Raw genomic sequence first — 17,066 nt, forward strand, 5'->3', positions numbered from 1 at the left:
TAAAGTAGGGATAATACTCAAAGGGCTGGCATGGAGTTTATATTGTTCTCCATAGTACGAACATCTGGCTTATTGAATTTGTTTATTGTCTGAACCACTGTACAGAATGTAAGCTCTATGAGGCTGGGAACTTTTGTTCACTGCTAGGCCTCAGGTGCCTTGAATAGCGCTAGACACACACTAAGTACTCATTGGATAGTTCTTAAGGAAGGACCATTTATTCATTAGTCACCCAACATGAGCATATTTCATTGGCTGGGGTTGTGTTGGGAGGAGGAGAAAGCAGAGATTAGGAGATCTCTTCAAGTGGAGGTGCCAGACCCAGCCAGACCAGGTTACAGTGAGACCTGGTAAACAGAACCCTGAGCCTGTACATTCTAGCATCTTGCCTGGTAGAGAGGGCACTCTCCAAAGGTGGAGCTTGAAACTAACCAGAAATAGATCAGTAATGATACCCCATGGCATTGGCAAAGCTTGGCTCCTAGAGGAGAGAAGACCTTCCCCTGCTGGACAGGGAGGAGAGAGGAAGCAGAAAAAGGGAGTTTCCTCCTTTTTTTCTTGGGCTCTAGCCAGGCAGCCACAGACAGAATTTTGGAAAGGCCTGCATTTGCACTTCCCTGGTTCTAGCCCCACCAGCCACAGCCCCTGTATCTTAAGCCCCTAGACTTCCTCCCCAAGATTCCAAAGGTAATAAAATGACTCCTTCCCTTCACAGTAGTTATAGCCATCTTGCTCAGAAGAGCCACCCCTGCGCTGGTTGCTAGGTGGAAAGCAAAGGGAGCAGGATGGAGTCATCCGAACACTGCAGGAACTACTTCTGTTTACCTAGAGGAAAAGGGTGTCTTGAGCACTGGGCACTCTGGCAATAAGCCCTGAGCCAAATCCTAGATTTGGGCCTGCCTTTCAGGAAGTCTTCCTGTTCTTAATTTCTCTAAAGTGCCTGAGTTGAGTGCTTGCTGGGGTTTTATAACAGCAGCACACAGCTGATTGTTCACAGGTCCTGTTTTAGAGAAGGACAAGCCTGAACTCACCGTCCCGCCTCGGGGCCTGGGCTCCATACCTGCGGAGTAGACAGTCTTCTGCTTTTTAACAAGCTGGACTTGAAGTTGGAGTAAATCGCCTAGTTGAGTGACAGGTGCTTCCCAGGTAAGCCCTTGGGGAGATTCTCCAGTTGGGCAGGACACCTGTCCCTAGAGGCCTGACAGGATGGCTTGCTTTGGCATAGTCCAAAAGGAGGGGGCAGCTAACGTTCCCCTCTTTGGGTTGGCTGTCCATCTCTGGACTGGCCGGTCCCCGTTCTTGTTCTTTTTTCTTTCTCATTTTAAGCCTCTTGCTATTTCCCTCGTGTCTCTCTGCAGGGGCTGCTGGAGTCTCCTCTCCGGCCTCTCAGCGAGCGCAGGCTCTGGCTCCGGCATCTGTCTGGGCTCCTGGCCTCCCCCTCCCCCTCCCGGCGCCGTCATTCACCCCGCTCCTCTCGCGCACAGCCAATGGAGAGACCCGGCCGAAACGGCGAGGCTCGCTCGCGTAGGGCTTTTTCGCCGGGTGATTGATGTCCCAGAGTCAACAGCTCGCGAGCAACTGGAGAGGGGAAGGAGAACCCGGAGCGGGGAAGAATACGGCTCCCCTCTCCCTCCCCTCCCCCGACTTTAGCCCTTCTGCGCCCTTCGCCTCTAAGTCTGGGCGCAGCCCCGAGCACCGTCCTCGTCGCCTCCGCGCCCCGCTCGCTACCTGAGAAGCCCGCACCGCGCGCGCCGCCGCCCCGGCCCCCGGGGGACGGGGACGGGGGCGGGAGGGGGCGGCATGGAGCACCTGGGTCCGCACCACCTCCACCCGGGCCACGCGGAGCCCATCAGCTTCGGCATTGACCAGATCCTCAACAGTCCGGACCAGGGCGGCTGCATGGGGCCCGCGTCGCGCCTGCAGGACGGAGAATATGGCCTCGGCTGCCTGGTCGGCGGCGCCTACACTTACGGCGGCGGTGGCGGCGGGGGCTCTGCTGCCGGGGCGGCGGCCGGGGGCGCGGGGGCCTACGGCGCGGGCGGCCCGGCCGGCGGCCCCCCGGGAGGCCCCCCTGGAGGCGGCGGCGCCTGCAGCATGGGCCCGCTGGCCGGCTCCTACAACGTGAACATGGCCTTGGCCGGCGGCCCCGGGCCCGCGGGCGGCGGTGGCGGCGGCGGCGCGCTGAGCGCCACGGGAGTGATCAGGGTGCCAGCGCACAGGCCCCTGGCCGGAGCCGCGGCCCATCCCCAGCCCCTGGCCGCCGGCTTGCCCACCGTGCCCACCGTGCCCGCCGTGCCCGCCGTGCCTGGCGTCAACAACCTCACCGGCCTCACCTTCCCCTGGATGGAGAGCAACCGCAGATACACAAAGGACAGGTTCACAGGTGAGTCGGCCCACGCGCGCCGCGGCCGGCCGCGGCCGGGCTCTGTGTTTCCCTCTCCGCCGGTGGCCACGAAGCCCCCTCCGAGCGCCGGGTCGCTGGCTGCCCCCTCGGTGTTCTCCCAAGTTGGGAGCCCGCCCCAGGATCGCCGGGCTCCCAGAGTTCTCGCAGCTTGGGCCCCTCGTGGCTCCTGTAGGACCCCTGCTCAGAGATGCGATCCTTGGTCCCCTCGGGATCCCGGGCCAACTCGGACGGCAGGAAGAGGGCCATAGCTTCAGCGACACTTTCCGTCAATACTTGAGGCTCAGAGATCTCAGAGAAAGAGGTGTGCTGAAAAAAAAGTCCCTTCCCTCCCGGCTGGCGTTTTCTGATGAAGTAGTGAGGCCCTGGATCTAATGCAAGAGAGGAACGGGCTCCTGGCCTACGCTTCTCCTCTGAGCTCCGGGACCTGGCGTGCTGGACGCACCTTCCCGGACTGTGGGCTCCGAGCGCTGAGCGCCGAGCTGCCTGGCACCGCGAACCTTATTTGAGTTCTGTCCCTGCTCGGCTGGGCTGGCATCTTCGGGGCGAATAATGCACCACAGGCCAGTGATCCGCAGCGGCTGGAGGATGAGTGCGCCCGCGGTAGCGACAGTTTCTTCGCTAGGCCGGCGCTCCCGGCTCCCCTCCGCACCTTCCGCTCTAGGCGTGCATCCCCGCCTCTTCTCCAGGTCCGCACTGCCCTCTCCCCGCACTTTCCCCGGATGTGAGACCATACTCTTCCAAGATTATCCTGCCCCGCTGGGAAGCTACCGGGAATTGCGTGTGGGTTCACCAACTGGGCCTAGGAGAGGGGTGGCAGGAGGCACAGCCAATGCTAGGCTCCTCGGAGCTGGGGGCCAGGGCCCAACTGTGAAAGGGGTGTGCGACTCTGTGTGTGTGTGTGTGTGTGTGTGTGTGTGTGTGTGTGTGTGTGGTGCATGCAGCTGTGGAGAGAGCCAAAGCTTACCGCTAGCCTCAGCTAGATGACCCCAAGGCACACCAGGAGCTGCTCTAGGCCCCAGGCGCTACCCTGATTCTGGTGCTGGTGTGTGTGTGCATGTGTGTGAGCACGCACCTGTAAGGTACTCTGCACTGGGCCTACTCTGGGTTTCCAGCCAGAATGGGGTTCTGAGGGAGGGTATGATTGTGGCCCCGTGTGCCTGTGCCTGGCTCCCCTAGGTGTGCCTGCCGGTCGGGTGGCACACACACTTTGCAGGCCTGCTCCTGTTGTATATTGTAGGGCTCTAATTGGGGGTGCAGGTCTGGACCTGGAGTCAGAGGCCTTGGTGACTCTGCCTTTTACACTGTACGGAGGAACTGAAGGGGAGCAGGACGGGAGCCTCAGGCGGGTTAGGGAGGCTAAAAGGAGGGCACAGTGAAAGTCTAGGCCTGGAGGAGGCCCTTCCATGCCTCGGGTTTAGAGCGAGGGCTGCTGGGAGGAGCAAGGCCTTTCTTAGGGGTCCCGCCAGTGTGCTTGCCTACTCGCGGGTGTCGGGCTTGGGACACCTCCTGACGCTCTGCCGCTTGCCTCTGCCGTCTGTCTGTCTCCCGCTCCAGTGGCCCTCTCACCCTTCACTGTAACACGTCGTATAGGTCACCCCTATCAGAACCGGACGCCCCCCAAGAAGAAGAAGCCACGCACCTCCTTTACGCGCCTGCAGATCTGCGAGCTGGAGAAGCGCTTCCACCGCCAGAAGTATCTGGCTTCGGCCGAGCGCGCTGCGCTGGCCAAGGCGCTCAAAATGACCGACGCTCAAGTGAAAACCTGGTTCCAAAACCGGCGGACGAAGTGGAGGTGAGCACGCAGGCCCGGGCTGCTCGGCCTCTCTTGAGAGTGCACACACCTTGCCGCGCTAGTCCTCTGCTCATCCGGAGAGGGCTCCTGCAAAGCTTTTGGGGAGCTGGAAGCAGTCATGGCTGGGTGGGGCTGGAAAACCCTTTGTCCCCAGAGGTTTCAGGGCTTTCGGAACAACACATCGCCTGTGTAGATGCATCTGGTCTCTTCTGCCACTTGGGCACACAGGTGTGTAGCACACTGTGGGATCCCGACTTCTAGGTTCACGGGGTGGGGGCGGGGGAGCTCAAATCTGCGTTTACCGGGAGACCCTCCTCTGTCCTGGAGGTCCGCAGGCAGGATGCCTGCGCCTTGTGCTCCAGCGATCCGCAGCACGCCGGGCCCCAGGCTGGGCCCCTTGGCCGCTGCTCCCCAGGCGCCCGGCCACTGCACAAGATCCCCGCGGTCGGAGAGGGCAAAATCAATCCGCGCCGGCTGTGGCGGGGTTTCACGAGTCCCACTGAAAAAGGGATCAATTAGGAGCAGATGGGTGTGTGTGAGAGGCATTTTCCCTCCCGTTGTGAGAGCTACACTTAATACACACTCAGTTTTGTTTATTCACATACGTGTACCTTTACCTCCAGGTTTCGCTTTTGGCTCTCTCCTACCCTCACGCACTCGTAAGCAGCCCGCTCTGTGCACGCCTGAGCGCCTGCCCAGGGGCATCCCAGCACCCCCCTCCCCGGGTATTCACCCTTGATGCCACACCACACACACACACACACACACACACACACACACACACACACACGCACATGCCTTGGGGGAGAGGGGGCTCGAGAGTCTGAAGAAGTCTTCGGTGCCGGGCCGGGCGGGCCTGGGGCAGGAGGAAGGAATTGGAGTTTCCTCTTTTTCTGAATGAAGGCTAGGAATCTGCCTAGGATTCCGCCTTCGGGGCCACAAAGGAAGCGGCAGCCCCGCAAGTCTACCGCCCCCCACCAGCATTCCTGCTGCCGGGGAAGGGGCGGGGAACGCGGCTCCAGCCCTTTGGAAACTGGTAAGAAAGAGAGCGCAAGGCGGCCAGGCAGGAGGGGTCGCTGGTATTTTCAAGATTTATTTGGAGTGCGGCCTAGGGAAGGAGAGTAGCAAACCAGCCTCCTCCCTCCAGGGTTTACAGAAAGGCTGCCGCAGGCAAACAGAAATTGAAACACAAAGAATAGAGACAAAGGTAGATTCCCCTTTCCTGCAAAAAAAAAAAAAAAAAAAAAAAAAAAAGCCAGACCGAAGAAATCGTATGTGTCCTAAAGGAAAGCTTCAGATGATTAAAACCAACATTTTCTTTTTTTCTTTTTTCTTGCTCTTCAAATTCCTTGAGATAAAACCAACATTTTCGTTTCAAACGAATTCTCTTACTTTGGAGAGAACTAAGGGGGCAGCGATGAGAGAAAACTAAAGAAAGATAGGAGCTCGGTGGAAGGGAAACATTCGTGCAGTTTGAAGTGCAGGGAAGGAGGAAAGATGAGAGGCGGAGAGATACTCGGGTGTAAAGGCCTGGCAGGCGGCCGCTGGTTGTCGCCCTCCTATTCTTCGCGAAGCATCTTCATCGATCGATCGTCAACAAATTGCTTCTGGAGGCCCCGGGGGCTCCCATTAGGTCTGTCCACCTTAGAGACAGACGTTTGATCTCAGTTGACAGGGTGGAGGGAAAGCATTAAGTGGAATAATTGAGTCCGGGCAGGCCAGATCACCTCCTCCTCCTTGTCGGAGGAAGCTGGTACTGGTGGGAGTCCCAGCAGGGCATGGGGTTGGAACAGGAGGTCCGGGCCCTGGGAGAGATTCGCCGAGGAAATGAGGCAGGGCTAGCTGCTGACCCTTGCCTCTGCGCCCTGTTCTTGAGGGCTGGAGAGGGGCAGGCCTACACCAGCTGCCCGTGAGGTGGCGGCCAGGGAGACCTAGTTTGAGCCTAGCAGGCTTTCCCATGGCTGTATACCCTCTGGGACACCTCAGCTGTGTCCACTTTGGGGGTTCCCAGACTCTGTGAGAGTCTAGGACCCTCTCGAAGAGGGTCTGAGCTAATGGGCCCCAAACTGGTGATGGGACCAGCAAAACAGGAGCGATGTCGACAAGGATCCCTGCCCACCCTTCGGGAGGGGGTGAGTAGGTGCCCGAAGTAACGCTTGTTGCCCTTGTGCAGGCGGCAGACTGCGGAGGAACGGGAGGCCGAGAGGCAGCAGGCAAATCGCATCCTCCTGCAGCTGCAGCAGGAAGCCTTCCAGAAAAGCCTGGCCCAGCCGCTGCCAGCCGACCCCCTGTGCGTGCACAACTCTTCGCTCTTCGCCCTGCAGAACCTGCAGCCCTGGTCTGACGACTCCACCAAGATCACCAGTGTTACATCGGTGGCATCAGCCTGCGAGTGAGCTTAGCTTGTCCAGGCACCCAAGGGGACCTCAGGCCAAGTGAGAGGTCCTGAGGCCCCAGGGCCAAGACTGTCCCCATTTCTCTCCTTTGAGAAGGAGGGGAACTCAGAGCCCTTGCACCAGCCTCACACTCCTGCCACCACCATCGCCACTGCCACTGCAGATCTGCCTCAGTGGAAGTCAAGGAAAGAGTGCTGGGGACAGGGACACGACATGCCTGCCCAGGAGCCTACACATCCCATGCCTGCTGAAACCGTTCAGAGCCCCTCGGCTTTCCTGCATTTCCTTTCATTCTGGTTTTCACAGGGACCAAGAGGTGAGGGCATAGTGGTGGAAGGGTTTCTGGGATTCCCACGGCTGCTCTGAGAAGCCCATGGTGTCCCACTCAGCATCTGCACCAGGCACCCATGCAAAGGTGTTGTCATTGTCCCCCCCATGTCACCCCAGAACCACAAAGGATGACCTGTGGCAGAGTGTCCTGCAACACAGGGTCATGGCTTAGATACTACTGGCGCTCACTACTGGGCACAGCCCGAGGGTAACCTATACTCATTCTGAGCAGCATGGTCCCCTCCAATACGAGTGACAGAGTGCCCAAGACACACAACAGCCTCACCTGGCCTCCATCCCAGGTACGATAGACAGGTTTTCACCCAAACTCAACCCATTCTCCAGATCCTGTTTGTAAGGGAGGGGGTTTAAATTATGCACTTATAAGGTGTTTTCTGTGTACCATTTTATAAAGTGCTTGTGTAATTTATGTGGAAAAATAAAACCCTTCACACCCAGAATCAGGGCTGCCTGCTCTTTGCCGAGCCTAACATCTTGCTGCTACTTGAGTTTGGAGGAACTGGAGTTTCCGGGGTAGCACTGGTGCCTCAGTAAGAGAGATGAACTGGGGGTTTAGCGCCTGCCTTGCAAGCGGGCAGTAGTGAGTTCGATCCCCGGTACTGATAAAAAGGAAAAAGACAAAAAAAAAAAAAAGATACTGGGGAGCAGCGCTCTCAGGCTTTGAAGAGGGGCAGCCTGCCCTAGAATTGCTAGTGTTTGTGGGTTGTATGTGAGCATGTGGTATGTTTGTAGTAGTATGGGCAATCAGGATGTTACTGATAGTGAATGTTTGTGATTATGTTTAAGTGTGCAACTGGGTTTGCAATTCTTGCATGTAAATGCTTGTTTCTGTTTAAACTGAAAGTCGAAACTGTTACTCAGGGCAGTGTGTGTGTAACCATGTGCCGACAGGGCTTTCTGTGTGACTGGTCACCCATTTTCTGAATTTGTGAAAGCACATACTCCTTTCTGTGAGTCTATTTTTGTTAAATGTGTGAATGTTTATGATTGTGTGTCATTGTGGTGGGAGCCGTGCACTTGTGTGTGTGAGACATAATTGGGGCAGTGAAGGTAGGGAGGGGTATGGTCACTGGGGAGCTGTCCCTGTGGATATGGGTGGTGGTGGGTGAGTACAATTCTGCAGTGAAAATATAGACAAGGGCGGAATCAGAGGTGGGGATGCAGTGTGCTACGAGGAACCTGCTGTACCAGGAGTTCTGGGACTCTGCGTCCTCCATTTCTGGCAGGCTGCAGGGACAGTGGCTCACCAGACCAGGAATCAGAGCCAGGATTCTCTCTGGTGCTCCCAGTGGGACTCTCCAGCTCCCAGTGTTAGCCTGGCCTATGGGGGATCCGCTCCTGACCAGACTAACTGCAGTGAGGTACTTGACTTCTTTTCTCGAAGAAGCTGGATGCGGGTGGATCTGCGGAACCTGTGGCTTAGGGATTAGTTCAGTCCAATTGGGACACAGGATCTTTTCTGTGGGGATTGGAGAATGAGCAAACTTTGCGGCTAGGAAGTGGAGGTTAGTGGGGAGCAGAGCATGTGCAGGCTCGCAGAGTTTATGCTCTGTGACTTATGAAAACCCCCAGAGTCACCGTCCTAGTCCTGCCCTCACAGCCACTAAAGGCTGATACAAGGTTGTGATACGGGGATAGCAGGCACAGCAGCCCCCACCCAGGGAAGCCCAAGGGAAAATTCAGCTGTTTGGAACTTGGAGCCCCTCATTCATGGTGTCTTTCCTGCCCTCCTTCTTCAGAACATCTCAGCACCCTGGTAGGAGATGGAGGGACAGGCTCTGGTGGCAGTGCCCAGTCTGCAGTGGGTCTCTGGGGCGGAGAAAGATCTGGAAATGACCTCTCAAACTACAGAATTATTCTAGCTGTGTGGGTCTGGCTGTTCCCAAATCCTGACAGGATGGGGCGACTGAACCCACATTTTCTTGGCAGGATCCGGTTTGTCTTCTCCATTTGCATCCTTAAGACTCAGGATCAGTGTCAGTCCCAGCAGCCAACTCCTGGAAGACTGAACTTCCGGAGTCCCCGGGTCCCATGAACCTGCTGTGTTCGGAGGACGCGGGATAATTTGTGGTCACAGACTACTAACCTAAGAGCTGGGGTAGAGGCAGCGAGTAGCTGAAGGCCCAACACCACCACCGCAAACTGGTTCCAAAGCCCAGGTCCTCACCCTCATCCATCCTCTCCTGAAATACAGCGAGCACAAGTGCGCACTCCTCCTGCAGCTCCCCCAACTTTAGAACCTTGCTGCAAAGTCTTGGAGCACCTCAGTCCTGCAGTCGGTCTTGGTCTTGGAGCACCTCAGTCCTGCAGTCGGTCTTGGACCCTGCCCGATGGATCAGGACTTGAACAGAAGCGGGCATCTGACCTCCTCGCACCATCGAGCTGCCCCACTGGCCTGTCTACTTTTGCACTCACTCACCCGCCTGGGAGGCGCACTCCCCCGCCTGGGAGGCGCACTCTCCCGGCCCTCTGATCCACCGGGGCCCTGGACAAGGCCTCCTGGCAGCGCCAGACTCTTGGGACCCATGGCACTGAGGGACTGCACAGAACTGCTAGCTCTCCCCCCAAAATTCGTTGTGATGGAATCTCAGCAGATCCCGCATCAGCCGTAGGCTGAGAGGTTGGAGACTCACAAACCCCAGGGCCCCAGGGAACACAGGACAAGATCCTGGTCAGGGCTGCAGGTGGGTGGGGACAGCTGAGCAAAGGAGCTGGAACTTGGGGGCTATGAGCCTTAGAGTCAAAGCCAACTGTTCCAAACTCCAGGCTTTACACAGCGCCTGCCGGAATGATCGCTCTTTGATCACAACCAGAAAAGAAACAGATTGTCTGAAGTATTGCAGGCAAGGAGAGGAAAAGAAGAATTAACCAACCTGTCGGGGCAGAAAGTCCCCACTTCCTTCCTCAGCTGGAGTGAGCCCGTGCTGCTGCCCGAATTCCCACTGCCCACCCAGTCCTGAGCAAGGCAGAGCCTCAGCCAGCCCAGTGGTGCTTAGCGGTGGCAGCATCCAGCACAGGCTGGGCAAGCAGGACCGTGGGAGGCACAGAGAATCTGGCTCAACCTGTTAACTATAATAGAAGCTTTGTGTGGCCCATCTGTGCTTGGGGGCCATGGAGGCACTGCCTGAGAACTGATGTCTGTGATGCCCCCCAGGAGGCAGCAGGTGGGGTTCTCTGGCCCAGGATCCAGACAGGTGCCCTGTTTGTGGTGTAAGTGACCAGTAGAAGGTAAAGTGGGTGGTAGGCCCATGAAACTCCTCCATTAGGGCTCCCTCTGGACAGTACAGAGGGAGCCCCTGGTACTGTACCCCAGCTGTGGCCCCTCCCTCCAGATCTGCCTAGGGCACCCATTTTCACACAGTCCCTCAGTCCTGCTTCTTCCGAGGACTTCTCAGCGGCCCAACTAGGCCTCCCTAATCTACAGGCGGCGGCCCACTCCAGTCCTGGCCCAGAACTGCTGCAACTTTCCCGGCTGGTCCAGTATGTCCTGGCCCAGACCAGTCCTGGCCCAGTTGGTCAAAACTGGCCGGCAGGCACTGCTCACTTGCACCTTCCCCTAGATTTCTTGTCCTGGAGACTAAAGACAGGAACGGGAGGGAGGAAGGGGCGGAAGCCAGACCGGGTTTTCCAAGGAGCTCGCAGCAGACTTGGAAAGGTGCAGGGATATGGGTGTCCCTACAGTGCCAAGGAGTAGGTACAAACACTTGCACCCACAGGCCACCTCCACTGCCCTGTGACCCTCAGGTGGCGCCTCTAGCTACACAACATCTAGGGGGAGCACCAACACACAGGGAGCTACAGGTGTGCGGTGTCGGGCATGCACAAACCCCCAGTGCCGGTGCACACTGCCTACAGGGCCCCCAGATCCCTGCCCCTGTGGGGAGGTTCCGTCCCTTCGCTCCGCCTCCGTCGCCCAGGCCCTGCGGAAGGAAGGACGAGGGACGATCTAACTCGACTCCTGGGGCCGGCCGAGCTTCGGCTTGCAGCCTGGCCTTGGGGCCGCCGGGCCGCTCCTGGGTCCGGCCCAGCATCGTATCAAGGTTCCGGACCCAGCGGGCCCCCGCCGCCTCCGCGAAGCCAAGGAAATCCGGGTCCCATGAGAGGGCTTGGGCTGGGTGTGGGGCGTGGGCGTGCGTGGTGCCCGCCCCTGCGCCCTCCGAAGGGAAGGCCCCGCCTCGCATTTTCCACCAGGGGCCTCAGCCGGGTTTTCTTCGATGGATGCGGCAGGAGCCTGAGACCAAAGGCTGCAGATATCCGTGCGGGCCTCGCTGCCGAACACCGGACGCGTGAGTTCCGGGCGCCCTCTAGGGGCGGCGAGCGGAGGCGTCCAGGCACCGGCGGGAGCTCGGGATGCGCGCTGCGGCGGGGACTCTGCTCTGCTGCGGGCCGGGGAGGGGATATTGGTGCTCACACTGAAAAGCAGCGTCAATAGCGTTTTCCAGGGCCCAGCTGACCGGGCTCCAAGAGCACCTTCCTTCCTCGCCGCCACCCGAGGCCGGTGCTACTGCTGTCCCTACTTTGCAGGCAAGCAAAATGGAAACTCAGAGACCTTAGGCCACTTTGCCTAAGAGCGGTACAGCTGGTACACCGGGAGGCCTGCAGAAAGGCCTGGCGACCTCAGCAAAGGCCAGGGACATGGTAGATTGCGACGTGTGTGCCCTGTGGGGGTTCGGCATCGTGGAGCCCAATGGCCTGAGCTTGGCTGGGGAACTCCCCTCCAGTCTGGTCCAGGCTCTGTCCTGCCAGGCGGGCCACCTCCTCCCAGCGCTGCTCACATGCACACCCCCTGCTGGCTTTCTCCTTCCAAAAGGCCCTGGAACTGGAAGGGGCTTCTGTTCATTTCTGCTTCTCTGAGGCCTCAAACTAGCAGAAAGTTAAAATGAGAAGTGAATGAATCACATTATCAGACAAAGGAGTGGAGAACTAGGAAAAGAAATCTCGCCTCCCCTTTCCAGTTGCTTCTGCAAAGTCTGTAGCTGGGGAAGCTGCTCTTGGTTGTAGGATAGAGGTTTCCTTATGGATCTTTGACAGATTCAGTCATAACATGCCAAGCAAAGAGAGGCAACCCACCCTCCTTCTTTCCTGGTAGTAGAGGAGGCAGGAAGTGGAAAAGTCCCTGGAAAGCTCTTTTATATACAATGTAAGATGCATTCGTTTATACACAGTCCTTACCGACACCTTAGACTTCCTCCTGTGCAAGAAACACTGGGTGTCTTGTTAAAACAGGAACTCTCTTCCTAAGATCCGGAGTGGGGGTTGAGATACCATAGGCAGAATAAGCCTCCTAATGCCTGGCCCCCAGCATGCAGGCCCCCAGCTACCTCACCAGTTCTGAGACTCAACGACCAAATATGGGGAACCCTCCTGTCATATTTGCTCAGGAGCTCTTTCCTCATTTCATTTAAAGGAATGAAAGGTAGGGGCACAGTGGGAGACCCTTCTGTTAGGATGCATACCAAGGCTTGAGCCAGTCCCCGCTGACAAGTTTAGGGCCAGCTGCTCTCGAAGTTACCCGCAAGGCCCCTCAGATCTGGGCTGTCTCTCCCTCTGCACCTGCTCTCTCTAAAGCTCTCTTTCACTCCCAGGCAGCTGTTTAAGTGTCTTTGGATGTAGGCCTGTGTGTTGAACCTCATTTCTCTACTGTCTGACCTCAGGCAAGTTAATTACATTTTAGGAGCTTGCAATTTCCTTGCACCTATGATAGGGCCAATCCTTCTCTGGGTTACCAAGAGGATTAAGGAGATAATTTAGGTAAGAGTGCTTGGCTCTTAGAAGGAGCGCCAGGAATGGTGTACAGTGCATAGGGTGGCAAGATCCGGGCTTTCCAGACTTAGAGCTGGATGAGCGTGGGCAGGGTGGCTCCCACAGCCTCAGGGGCTCTGTCCTCCCCTGCTCACTTTCAGACTCCATTTCCAGGGAGGGAAGTCAAGCTCCTGCTTTTGTGGCTGGGAGCTTTGCTCCACATACTTCAAAGGTAGGCTGTGCATATGGGGTACAGAGTCTAGCCCCTCCTTAGGGCAGGGGACAGATTAGGGAGTCACTGCATTCTCGAAGAAGGGGCCTTAGCAGAGGTTCAGAGCTCTAAAGGGCTCCTGTAGCAGGGTGGGGCTGCCACAAACCAGTGCCTGCCACCCAGCACTGCACACATGCTCACATGCACACTCACACAGTCCCCTCCCTGTGTGCTCACAGGCATGGTAGCTGCGTCTTTTTTTCAGGCTGACCTGGCATCTAACATGGGGGAAGGTCGTGCTCTGGTGGGCACCTCTGCTTCTTCACTCCCTCTGAGAGCCCCTGGTTACAAACCCCAACTGTGGGTGAGAGCCCTTGTGCCCAGCTCTCTAACGTCTCCCTCCCAGCCAGCAAAGTGAGGTCACGTGCACTGACTCACCGTTCCTCGGTGACCATGTGGCCATTCCTGACTACACAGACACTCCTGCAAGGCCACTCCACAGACTTGGAAAATGCTCATGGCTTTGACTCCTGTGTCCTGGGTACTCCTCACCTAAGCCTGCATACCACACCCCCAATTCTGGCCTTATAACAATTTCCTTCCCCTTCCTGTCTCAGCTCAAAGCTGAGGATGTGCATTGGGTAGTGTGTGCTGATCTGAGGTCTGTCCTCCTGCAGGACAGGGCTTCAGTAGCACCTGGAAGGCCCAAGTCAGTGTCGTGTCCTGTAGGTCTCCACTGTCTATGGGGCACTGCCATCCACAACCCCGGTGGACAGCTCAGGAGGGCAGTAAGGGAACCACTCAGAGCACCTGCTGGCTTCAGAGTCTGTCCGGGCCCAGAGAGCAGTGGATACCAGAAGATCCTTGCACCAGAAATGCAAAGGGCTCTCATTTTGAAGCCTTCCCTCTACTTCCCAGAATCTTGAAGCAAAATGTAAGCCATTTCCAGAAAGAAGGGGATCTTATATCGTTGACCCATAAATCTCTTCCTCTAAAGGTATTGAGGAGTCAGGCCAGCCAGGAAGCAAAGGTGGAGGCCTGCTGACACCTGCCTTCTGCCAGCAGGTGGCACACACTGACTATGGGGCCACCATGGCAGCAGGAGACTCTGGGCATCTCTGGCTTCTGTCCCCAGCGAGCTCTGTCTGGGCTTGACTGCTGCGTGGCTCTCTGGGACTGCAGAGGCCTGAATCCTGAAGGCCCTGGGTGCTGGACTGTAGTGAGGTCTGCATCTGACCTGCCTGTGGATTTAATCACTTGGGGGAGCAGCTTGCCCCACCCGGGGTGTCCCCCTGGAGATGGGAAGAGGCCGGGCTGTGTGGAGGCCTCAATAGGCTCTGAGGGTACTCCCGGGCATGGCAGCCCTTCCCGTTCAACTAGGAAACCCAGGGCTTGCTCTGCAGGTTGCACTTAGAGACCCACCACAGCACACACACACCCTGGCCCAGCTGTAGAAGGGTGAGCTCTTGGAAACCAGAGAAGCATCAGGGTCCTTTGGGTCAGGACTCACCCTTCTCTTTGCCCTTCTGTGTGCTAGGAGGACGGGGCTCAGGGATCCAAGCCTGGAAGGAGAAATTGCACTTTCCCACGCGAGTGCAAGTGAAGCGCCACCAGAGAGAACTTCTTTTCCATCACTTATGGGGCTCAGGAGGTGGTGACACCCCCAGGACCCCCAGAGAACCAGCTGGCTTTACCCATGTGACTCACTAAGTCCTCCCCTCACCAGGCTCAGCCCACTGCAGCCAGGGAAGGACAGATGAGGTGTCGGGAAAGGCCAGGTGCAGCTCCTCTGGGCAACCTAGGCAGCCTCTGTGGCTCTTCTGTTGTCCAGGGGGCAGCTTGGCTGCTCCTCGGAGAGCCACCTTCCTACAGCTCTGTCCTTACCATCCTTGGAGAAGGGGAGGGTGCAAGAAGACTGAGTCCTCTGGATCCCTGGGTCACAGGTGCTGTGGCCAGCAGAGCAGTTGAACAAACAGGAGCAGATAGTGGACCTGCAAGACACAGATTTCCAGGCCTATGGAGCTCACACCCGCTGCTGTCACATGGACCTAGGCCAGGGCTCCAGCCCTGCAGCACAGGACATGGACCCTGCGAGAGCAGGGTGAGCTCTCGCCTTCTGGATATGTTCAGTGTTTTGAGTGGAATACTGGGTCGTTTTCATAAACAGAAATGTGCCCGTACTCAATATCCTCAAAGCTCTTTGTACCTTTCTGATTCAGGAAGTAGATTTTCTGTCTGAGCAGTTGAAACTCCAGGGTTTGTCTGTTTGTTGAACCTGGGGCCTCCTGCCCACCAGGCAAGCGCTCTGCCGCAGGCCTGAGGGAGCCTAGGCCCCTGCCATTGCCCGCTCCTCCCACAGGGCCACCTCAAGCCACACAAGGGGAACAGAGGTCCCTGAGTGTTGCTGAGAGCTCGCATGCCTTACACCCAACGATTAACGAAAGCTTCTCCCTTTCTCTGCCAGGACACAGCTCAATTCCTCGGAAGTACTCTGAGGTGGCAGCCTTTTCCTCCTGCATTTTCCTGGTGGATCAGCATGGCGGGGTGAGAAGGTGGTGGGTGGGAGGTGGACAGTGTGAGGGTTAGTGTGTTCTCCTGGAAGTGGCTCCAGAGAAAGTTGGCAGGTCCTCAGACCCACTTTGGGGAGCCGCTTAGCTCAGTGGGGTCCGGCTGGGGGAAAGCTGGGGTTTAGGCAGTCTGAGTCCCCTGCATGTCCTCTTCACACCCCATTCTCATTTCTTAGAGTTCTGCTTTTCCTAGCTAGGGTCTGAACTTCATGGGACTGTGATTTTTCTCATAGAGTTCAAGCATCATTTGGGTCACATTTTAAGATTGGTTTCCATTTGTGTGGGCTCTAATGCTACAAGATAAATACTATGTTTCGGCAGTGAAAGCAAGGCTATAGGAGTCAGTCATAGCACCACACGGGCAATCCCAGCAGTCTGGGAGGCTGAGGCAGTTGGATGAAAGTTGGGGCCCAGCCTGGGCAAACTAATGTCTTGGTAATACCTGTCTCATAAAAGACAAAAAAAAAAAAAAAAAAAAAAAGGCTGGGGGATATAGCTCACAGCAAAGACTCCGGGTTCAATGCCTGGAGCACACAGACAGACAGACAGACCACATATACACACAAAGAAAGTGCATAGATTTACCTTGTTGGGCCAAGAATATAGGATTTGACCTTGCTATCTAATTCTATCTAATTTCTTTTTTTGTTGTTGTTTTTGTTTTTGTTTTTGTTTTTGTTTTTTTGTTTTTTTTTTTTTTGAGACAGGGTCTTGCTGTGCAGTTCAGGCTGACCTTGAGTTCACAACGATCTTCCTGCCTCAGCCTCCTGAGTGCTGGGATTACAGAAGTGCACCACCGCATTCAGCTTTTGCTATCTAATTTCTTTCTTTCTTTCTTTTTTTTTTTATCGGTACTGGGGATCGAACTCATGACTGCCTGCTTATAAGACAGGTACTTATGCCGCTGAGCTAAATCCCCAGCCCCTGCTATCTAATTTCTATAAATTATTTTATAATTTTAGAAGCAGGCACCCCATCTCATATGGTCTCCCAAAAACTTATCTTTCATGAACACTTTATTCTAGGTGACCGTAAATAATCTAATTATCTGGTTTGGATCAAAAGGCAGAGGCTACAGAAAACCAATGAGGTTGAAGAATCCCTGCATCTCACTAGACCTTAGTCCTAACTAAGCCAAATTACCAACCGTGGTTTCTCTTATTTCTCTGATAATCTTTTGTCCACCACGATTTATCTCATACAATTTATCATTTAGCGATCTCACCAGCAAGCCTTATCTATTCTAAAGCTAAATCAGCCTTAACTATTCTAAAGATAAACAAGTAAGGGACTTGGGGAACATGTTTCGCGACTCCTAGAAACCAGAAATGCCCAGGAACCAGTATGAGGAACTAGCAGCAAGTCAGTCAGGGAAGCAGAGGCCAAGCTGTAGGGTAGATGAGCAGCAGGGTCTGCTGCTGTCCCTGCTTCCAGGGCTGGGCTGCTGTGTGACCAGGGTCTTTGGGTCTGAGAGAGAAGTGGCTGGGGTCCTGGCCCACAGATGTTGAGAGTCTCTGGACCCTTCAGGTCTGTCTGGAGGTGAGACTCTGCCTCTGTGCAATAGACAGAAGAGGAGGGTCCACACCAGTGAGAGGGGTTCAGA

At 56.2% G+C, this 17,066-nt stretch overlaps 1 protein-coding gene across 1 annotated transcript; it reads left to right on the forward strand.

Moving 5' to 3' along the window:
- The first annotated feature begins 1,370 nt into the window (after nt 1-1,370).
- Nucleotides 1,371-7,374, forward strand: Tlx1 (T cell leukemia homeobox 1). The gene is made up of 3 exons (XM_003475026.2): nt 1,371-2,383; nt 3,995-4,196; nt 6,370-7,374. The coding sequence occupies exons 1-3, from the start codon at nt 1,801-1,803 to the stop codon at nt 6,590-6,592; spliced, it is 1,008 nt and encodes a 335-aa protein (XP_003475074.2). The 5' UTR covers nt 1,371-1,800; the 3' UTR covers nt 6,593-7,374.
- The last annotated feature ends 9,692 nt before the right edge of the window (nt 7,375-17,066 follow it).

The sequence above is a fragment of the Cavia porcellus genome, unplaced genomic scaffold (assembly GCF_034190915.1).
Source record: "Cavia porcellus strain 051 isolate PalLab524CR breed Dunkin Hartley unplaced genomic scaffold, mCavPor4.1 scaffold_2, whole genome shotgun sequence".
In the NCBI taxonomy this organism is placed as follows: Eukaryota; Metazoa; Chordata; class Mammalia; order Rodentia; family Caviidae; genus Cavia; species Cavia porcellus.

Coding starts and splice junctions, on each gene's coding strand:
- Tlx1 (XM_003475026.2), top strand. CDS start 1,801: ATGGAGCACCTGGGTCCGCACCACCTCCACCCGGGCCACGCGGAGCCC. Junction 2,384..3,994: donor CACAAAGGACAGGTTCACAG/GTGAGTCGGCCC, acceptor CACGTCGTATAG/GTCACCCCTATCAGAACCGG. Junction 4,197..6,369: donor AACCGGCGGACGAAGTGGAG/GTGAGCACGCAG, acceptor GCCCTTGTGCAG/GCGGCAGACTGCGGAGGAAC.